General features: G+C 28.4%; 1 protein-coding gene across 1 annotated transcript; it reads left to right on the top strand.

Annotated features, from left to right (window-relative positions):
• Positions 1-217: 217 nt before the first annotated feature.
• Positions 218-6,918, top strand: LOC107453614 (zinc finger protein 271; the record flags this gene model as incomplete). Its single annotated transcript, XM_016070494.3, is given in 2 exon segments — positions 218-388; positions 4,739-6,918. A coding segment is annotated over 1 exon segment (1,404 nt). The 3' UTR covers positions 6,622-6,918.
• Between the last annotated feature and the right edge of the window lie 2,700 nt (positions 6,919-9,618).

Here is a 9,618-nt window from a genome sequence, read left to right as displayed (position 1 = left end):
TCATTTCTTCCCTTGGTAGCCTTGTGGGTTAATAAACTTATAAAATTTATATGAGTTGGAATTGTAGAACGCCATCTATGATCTTTAAGTTTCAGGATATCTTGCAGAAATTCGAGAACATAGGCGGGTAGAAATAGTCCTTAAAAGTTGTAAACAAATGCTCGACTAAATTGCAGGCTTGTTTAATCATTCTTTAGATAAATCATATTCTATAGGTTTAAATACTTGTTCTTTGTAGTTTTTATATTCGTAATTCAAAAAGTACTTCTGTTAATGTGTATACGATGTTCAAAACATCTTGTTCATTCTGTTTTATTTAAGCTGCTGTTAACAAAACAAAACAAAAAGAGACTTGTTTTGAATTTTGTGAAGGGGTAGCAGCAATGAAGTAAGAAAACCTTCTGATAAGTGGATATTTTGTGCTTGTTAATTTTATATTAGTGGTAATTTGGTGTGAGTGGATAGTCGGTGCTTGTTCGCGCAAATTGAAATCTCAAAATCACATCAAGAGATTAAATGATCGGAAATAATTCTAGTTACTTCCTGGGAAATCACTACTACTGATTATTATAATTTTTTTATTACTTTTTCAAGGTGAATCTTTTTGGTGATGGTAGTTGGCGCGGACAGATACCGATACAAAATCAGCCCGGATTCATGCGCTATAAGTGTGAGCATTATAAATACTAGTTACTATGTTTATTTTAGTAATTAAGTTATAAAGAGCTAAGTGTGCCTGTTTAATGTTCACAAACAGGAAGTTTTACGTACTGTCTCATAAGTGGAAGTAAAAGGAATCTCTTTAAAAGTTACCATGTTTTAAATGTTTTTCATATAACCTTACTTTTACTTGATATTGTTGCTAACGATAAATTTCTTTACTTGATAATGTTTTGCTCTATTCTTGCTTTCCATGCAAATTTCTTTTATGGTTAAGATTTATAAAATAAATAGTAGATACTAGTTTACAAGATAAAGGTATATCAATTGCTATTTTTTTAATTTTGTCTAGTGTTTATGAATTTAAAAGCTGTTTTGTATTGTTTTCGTGAACTTATCGTGATTTACCGACTTCGTTAAATAGAGGTCTGACTGTATTTAAAGTGCAGAGAATTTTTAAAAGTTTGTTTCTAAAATTGTTGGTGGGGCATTTGCATCCGCAGAGTGTAAATTGAACTACAAGTAAAGCAAGCAGATAAGAAAATTTTGTTTTTGATCATGTCTCAAAATTGAATGAAGTTCTCTTCAGTTTTACAGAAACAGAACATTCTTTAAATTTGATTTCAATGCCATATTGGATATTAGAGCCTATTTTTGAGAAGGGCAGCGGGGGGGGGCAAGAATAAGAGGCCAAATGATATCTACTAACATGCAACTGTCTACTTGTTTACTGCCTGTAAAAATCTTATTACTACAATATGTATATTTTTAGGCTAGCTACCTATATGGTATCCCAGTTAATTATTGAAGCTCTATTTCAGATGTTTTTAATGTGTCTTAAGTTTAAGTACTATTTATTCCTGTTTTTTTTGTATATTTATGTACCGTGAAACTTCTTGAGAGTGACTATTCTTTATTATTATGTGGAAAATTAGTCTCCTCAAAATTTCAACATTTGCTTATACAACTGACCTAAATTTATGAACGATGTAAATTTGTTGTCTTATTTTGTAAACATGAAGAAATTTTGTTATTTTTTGACCATCATCTACTATTATTATTACCTCTGTTATTATTATTATTCACTATTATTATAATTCGTTATTAGTATAACCCTTTTATAAGTTGATGCGAAATGGTGGAAAATGTTAATGAAAATTTTCCTACTTACTTTGAATGCATTTTAGCTTACTTTAACTGAAGCAGAAAACAAGAAAATTAATAGCTTCTAGTGGGTCGTTTGGTCTTAGCGGAATTTTTAATATTAAATTAATAGGGCAAAAAACTGCTATCTTAAAAAGTGCTGGTTAAAGGAACTGGTTGTATAGAAGCTCCTCTGTATTTTGTTGTATGAAATAAATAAAATGTGCTTGGATAAAAAATAATAATATTTAAAAGTACACTACCGGTCAAAAGTTTGCGAAAATTTTGAAATCCACAAAAAAAGGTCTAAGTTCAAATGTTCATAGAACTGCGAAAAATCATTCAAATTACATGAAAATTTGTTATGTTCTAAAGTGAACCCTCTACAGTTAGTTACATGTGATCAAATTGCAATACTTTGTTTTTTACAAACTGAATCCAGCTTTTCATCATGGGTTGTTTATATGGTGAAAAAAGTTGCTAAGTTTGAACACTTGCCAAACTTGCAAAAATTTTTTTTTGTACTTTCTGTTAATAGAAAATAGTTATTTGAGCCTTTCTATGTAAGCCCTCAAAATTTCAGATCGATTTGATTTTTTTTGACGAAGTTATAGAATTTTGAAAAACATGTGTATTTTTCTCGATTTTTGAGCATTCCACATATGCAGTCTTTTAGTCTATACATCTTCTACCAAAGAACTTTTTAATTTTGATGCTTTCTATATTTTCAAATAATTAATATTGATTATAAAACAAATATTCTTATTCATTATTGTAATTATTGTTATTGCAAAAAATTTATTGTGAATATAATTAAAACAATATCTCAGGGATGTCACATTTCATTGAAAATTTTTTTGTTCTTGCAAACGATGCTGTGATATTTCGAATCGAAATCAGTTAAGGAACATTTTACAACAAGAATGAAACTCTAGGTATATCACTTGAAGTGATTAATGGATGGTTAGAACGAAAGCCACGCATATGTAAGGCTATAATAAAAGCAAAAGGTGGATGGTTCAAGGAATCTAAGATTTAAATGTTAATTTATTTTATTACAAAATGGGAATAAGAATATGTGTAATATTTGACCTGTTGTAAATAAAATAGTTTAGTAAAAATGCAAATTTTTTATACTATTGTTATTATTTTTTTAGAATTGTTTATGTAATTATTGTTATAACTTTTTATTTTAATTTAATGTAAAGTAAAAATATCACAACAAAACTAATACATAAAAGCAATAAATATAAACAATAATAATTACGTTAATGAATAAGAGTATTTGTTTTATAATAAATATTAATTATTTGAAAATATAGAAAGCATTAAAATTAAAAAGCTCTTTGATAGAAGATGTATAGACCAAAGGACCACATATGTGGAATGCTCAAAAATCGAGAAAAGTACACATGTTTTTCAAAATTCTATAACTTCGTCAAAAAAAATTGAATCAATCTAAAATTTTGAGGGCTTACATATAACGGTTCGAATAACTATTTTCTATTAACAGAAAGTGAGGAAATTTTTTTTTTGCAAGTTTGGCAAGTGTTCAATTTTTGGTGAAATTTTTTCACCATAAAAACAATCTGTGATGAAAAGCTAGATTCAGTTCGCAAAAAACAAAGTATTGCAATTTGATCATATGTAATTAACTGTAGAGGGTTCACTTTAGAACATATCAAATTCTCATTCAATTTGAATGATTTTTCGCAGTTCTATGAACATTTGAAATTAGACCTTTTCTTTGTAGATTTCAAAATTTTTGCAAACTTTTGACCGGTAGTGTATATAATTTTTTGCTATTAGATTTTTGTTATGAAATAAATTACTGTTAGGAAACCAATTAGATAAACTAATTTTTTTTAGTAGTAATTTTCTACTATATTGAGTGCATTTCTACCATATTAAATGCATTTAGATTCTGCCAAATGGTTATAAGAGGATCACTTTCCTCATTGTTATTAATTTTAATCTAAATCTCCTGATTGTTGGCTAAAATCACCATGGTGGGTATTAGGATATTGGATGAAGGAAAACAATTTAGGCTTTTTTATCTCTTATGACAAATGTGGTACTAAATTATAGTAAAATGAGACTATTTTGCTGTCCGTCCTTTTTACCCCATCTGACCCTGCTTGAATAACTGTTATGAATTTTTCAAAGATGAAACAAATAAAATTTGAACAAGCATCATAATTTTCTTCATACTAATTAGAAATAATATCATGTGTTTGTGATAAAAATAAGTGAATAGAAGTACAGTACAGAACCCGTTATCCGGAAATCAGAAAACCGGAAAACCAAAAATCCGGAACGAAATTCAATAAATTTTCCCGCCATTTAAAAAAAAAAATTTTTTTTTTTCCTCTTAAGATTTTAGGATTTTTTTTNAAACCTATTGGTTTTCTTTTTTGAAAGATGTTTACCTTACCATCATTTTGGAAATAATCATTAGTGTATTCCTTCAGCGTTTTTTCTTCTTTTTAAGATTATAATTTCAAAAAAACATATTTTTTTTGTTAGGTTTAACAATAAACCAACGGCTTTTTGTAGCGATTCAGAAAACCGGAAAAATCAGTTATCCGGAATAGTGACGGTCCCGATCGTTCCGGATAATCGGTTCCCTACTGTAATAATATCTTATACCTATACATTTTGAATTTTATGCATTTAGTTTTCATGATAAAAATAATTTGCTTAAATATAGTTTAGATCAACAGTTTCTCAATCATAACTACTGAGAAGCTTTATTCAAACTTATTAAGATGATAACACCTCTTTTTTCTTCTACTTGTTTCCTTTGAAAAACTATTTAAATAATTGCATAGCTGAACTTGTACAACCAATGTGGTTACTGAAAACTGTCATACCTGTTAAAAACTATAGTATGCATTAAATTATATGAAAATATATATTTTTTATTACTTTTCAGGATTGCCTTTTAAAGGTGAAGGTATTGTTCTGCGTTTCATTGTGCTTGAAGATAGCATAGGATAATAGTCAAGAAAATATTGTTATCTAACAGCTTGAAATTAGTTTCTACTGCCATAGTAAAAGAAGAAACAAAGGAATTTTTGTTTTATAGCAGGACTATAATTATGTGACATGTTATTTTATTATGATCCTTATGTCACCGATTTTCATTCATTTATTGGGTTATGCACCATTGATTTATTGATAATACATTAGATATTTCGATCGGCTTTGCTTTCAAAGCCTCTTAATAGGTAGTGATATAAGTATAGATTAATAGCGTAATCACTCATTTTAGAAAACAATTTTCTTGTAATATATGTATTGTGATCTGGTCTAAAACAGTCGCCCCTTTTAAAACCTTGTAATTTCAGTACATGCAAGAGTCTTTAGATAATTAAGCTACTTAATTTTATAGAGGGTGGCAGTATATTTAATATGAGTGTTTTAATAGGCAGCACCTTGCTAGCACCTACTTTTCATGCTGATGAGAAACGTTATTCCTGTATCATATGCAAGAAGCATTTTCCATCAAATTCTCAGCTAATTTATCACAGTCGTGTTCATACTGGGGAGAAACCATATTCATGTGATATATGCAATGTGAGTTTTTCAAAGAAGGGCAATCTAAGTAGACACAACAGTCGTATTCACACTGATTGGAAGCTTTATTTTTGTAGTGTATGCAATGAGAGTTTTTTGATGAAAAGAGACTTAACTAGGCACACTCGTATTCATACAGGAGAGAAACCTTATTCTTGTACTGTATGTAATGAGAGTTTTTCGAGTCAGAGTGTCTTAACTGCCCATTGTCGTGTTCATGCTGGTGTCAAACCTTATTCATGTAATATATGCAAGAAGCATTTTCCATCAAATTCTCAGCTAATTTATCATAGTAATGTTCATACTGGGGAGAAACCATATTCATGTGATGTATGTAATGTGAGTTTTTCAAAGAAGGGTAATCTCACCACACACAGTCGTATTCATGCTAATCGGAAATCTTTCTTTTGTAGCATATGCAACACAAGTTTTTCAATGAAGAGGGATTTAAATAGACACATTCGTGCTCATATTGGAGAGAAACCTTATTCTTGTTCTGTATGTAATAAGAGTTTTCCGTATAAGAGTAACTTAATTGTCCATAGTCATGTTCATACTGGTGAGAAACCTTATTCATGCAATATATGTAATAAGAGTTTTTCACAGAAGCGTCTACTAACCACACATAGTCTTACTCATTCTGGTGAGAGACCTTATCCTTGTAATATTTGTAACAAGAGTTTTTTGCAGAAGGATGAACTAATTAAACACTTCTCTGTTCATATTAGTGAAGGACTTTATTCTTGTACTATATGTAATAAGAGTTTTTCAAAGAGCTACTTTCTAACTGAACACATGCGTATTCATAATGTAGAGAAACAGTTTTCTTGTGCTATGTGTAGCAAAAGTTTTTCAAAGAACTACTCTCTGACTGAACACATTCGTATTCATACTGGGGAGAAACCGTTTTCTTGTACTATATGCAATAAGAGTTTCACGTGCAAGACTTATTTGACTGTCCACATTCGTACTCATACTGGTCAAAAACCTTTTTCGTGTACTACATGCAATCAGAGTTTCGCACAGAGGAGTGTCTTAACTGCCCATAAGCGAATTCATTCTGGTGAGAAACCATATTCTTGTACAATATGTAATAAGAGATTTTTAACTAAGAGCACCTTAAATGTTCATAGTCGTGTTCATAGTGGTGAGAAACCTTATTCATGTAGTATATGTAATAAGAGTTTTAAAAAGAGAGAGAGTTTAAATAAACACAACCGTGTTCATATTGGTGAATAACCTTATTCTTGTTGTACATGTAATAAGAGTTTTTCACTGATAAGTAATCTTACTAAACACCGTCTTGTTAATATTTATGAGTAATGCAAAACCTTATTCTTGTACAATCTGTAACTAGAGTTTTTCACACAGAAATCATCTTAGTAGTCATAGTCATATTCATACTATTTAGAAACCTTGTAAAATTTGTAATAAGATTTTTTTCTCAAAGGTTTACTTGAACTCCTCACTATCTTGTTCACATTACTGAGTAGTTTCATTCTTGTAGTAAATGTAATAAAAAAAATTTACATCAAATTTTTATATTGTTCATGTTTATTTCCATTGTGTTTATAAACTTCACTCTAGTACTTTTTATAAAAAGTTTTTATAGAAATGCTTTCTGACTGTTTACAGACATAAAATTGTCACTAGTATAGAACCTTATTATTGATCCTTTATTGGACTGGGCATTTGATCCGAAGGGAGCCTAAAGATGCAATAAATCAAGCTGATAATGTCAAGTTTGTTTTTCTGGCTGCCAGATAGTGAACAAATGTTTTTATAAAAGCAAAGCATAGTATGCATTCTAGTCATAATTCTTATATATTTAGCTATTAAAGTAGGCCCTTTTGTATTAAAAATGAATTTTCCAGCTAACTTTTACTTTACCTACATTAAGTAAAACTGAAAAATATTTAGTTCTATTCAGTGTGAAATTCCCCCCCCCCCAAAAAAAATGAATGAAGAAAATAAAATTAATACAAAACCTTATCCAAATTTTATATACAAGGTGTCCCATAATTGTTGTGAAAAACTTCTATTTGAAGAAGGTCATATCATTAGGGTTAACAATTGCATAGTATTCAATGACTAGTAATGTCATCGTACACTGCTGGGGGTGCTTTCCTATAATGTACATATTGTTTGTAAGCTTTTGAATTGATACTTTTATTTGTCTAAAATGCCTAATTTTTGTGTTTTCAAATAATTATTGTCAAGAATTGTATTAAAGTAAGCGCAGAAATCGCTATTTTATTATAGTTTAGTGATTTGGCATGGCTATGCACCAAATGTGTAATATGTTTCGGTTGTATAATATCTGTAGACTCTAATTATAATCATTATTATATGAAGTTTCTAAATTAAATTAAAAAAGGAAAATAATTTACATTAAATTAACTATAACACTCAGAGTTTGAATGTAGGGAGACTGCTGTGTCTTGGACCAATTTTTACTCTTTTTTTTTTTTTTTAAAAAAATACAAAAAGTAATTATTTTGCTTATTAAGTTTTGTGAGAAATACATTATACACGTGTTTATTAATATCATTATATTGTGAACGAATTCTGCAATTCACTTCTAAAAAAAAATCACTTCTGAAAACTGATCCAAGGTATAACATAATACTTGTACTTTTGGACCAAAATATGTTCATAAAATATTTTATTGAACTATTTAAAAAATACATAGCCATACTAAAACAAAATTTTTTACTTATTATGAGTGGCAAAGACTTTACTGGAATATGTAATTGTGCTAACTGTTGCACAACCCTTGAGCTGATTAAAAGTACACTGTCTCAGTAGTGTACTTTCAAAAGTATGAACTATAGATGTTCACCTATTAATTGAAAGAATGGACTATTATACGAATTTTCTTTAAATTGATTGAAAGTATGTACTCTGAAGATTTGCTTTTCATTAAATTGAATTTAAAAAAATTATTCATTAACTAAAAAAAGTTCTCTAGTACGTGCCTGGAAAACCATAAAATAATGATCGCCAATATTAGCAGATAGATTAATTCGCTTTGTTAAGCATAAACCTTCGAATCATGAAGATCGAGTTCTAGTACGTGAAAATTCGATAATTAAAAGTTAGAAGATGTTCCATTTTTTCTTATTTATTTTTTTGTGCATTGTACAATAATTTCCTTTGTAGTTCTTCCAGATATTGACGATAGAAATACAAAATAAAGTACGTTTTCTTCAAATAGAGTAGGTAATTTTTTTTTCCTTCATGAATTCCATGAATAGTTAATAAAAACTTTTCACGAATAGCTTCTAAAATTTAAAAAGATAATTATTATTCTGAGTGGACTAGAAAATCACGTGGTATGATTCGAAATATATTAAAATCTAAATATCTTTGGTTGTTATGAGCGTGAAATGATTTTTATTGTAAATTGTTACCATAGCATTTACTAGTAAATCGTTTATTTATCCCTTGTTTAATGGTTTAATTAGAAATATTTATTTATTATTCCTTATTATTTCGTGTTATTTTTACATTTTCGTTTTTATTATGATTCAAAATTAAAAGCAAAAAACTGAAAGTTAGGTTTTGTTCATTTATTATTCTAAAAAGTAATTATAAATTTCTTTATTCCCCTATGTTTTATGATGCACAGATATATAAAACTTTTTTGCAATTATCTAAGAGTAATTTTTTTATTTAATTTTTAAATTAGCTTCATTTACTAATGTAATAAATTTCAGGAAAATTCAATGCAGTCAACATATTGCTCATTTGTTGAAACAATGACGTAACTGATAAGTACTCTAATTGTCAGTTACGTCATTGCTTCTCCAAATGAGTGCTATACAATTAAGATAAAGAATTCAAAATTTTTTTTTTAAACTGTAGAACAAGCAATTACTTTTTTCCACTATTGCTAAGCGATCTCTTTAACGAGGCTTCTTAGAAACCAAAATCTAAATTAGAATTTAAAATCAAGTTAATTGTAGAAATAGCTATGGTAGTCGTTTTAAATCTTATTCCAATTGAATCTAAATCGATGGAAACAAACTTGTGTTAATACCTGTGTAATTTTAATTGAATAATTTTTAATTTTAATGATATAGTTGTGATGAATAATGGCATTGTAGTTAAATAACTGAATTTAAAAGCTTAGAACAATTTTTTTATAAAAATAAATAAATAAATAGAAATTAAAACTAAGTCTTTTTAAGATGCAATTTTAATTTTCTCCAATGCTGCCATCTATACTACGAG

The sequence above is a fragment of the Parasteatoda tepidariorum genome, chromosome 3, assembly GCF_043381705.1.
Source record: "Parasteatoda tepidariorum isolate YZ-2023 chromosome 3, CAS_Ptep_4.0, whole genome shotgun sequence".
In the NCBI taxonomy this organism is placed as follows: Eukaryota; Metazoa; Arthropoda; class Arachnida; order Araneae; family Theridiidae; genus Parasteatoda; species Parasteatoda tepidariorum.
This window is presented reverse-complemented; position numbering and strand designations above follow the sequence as displayed.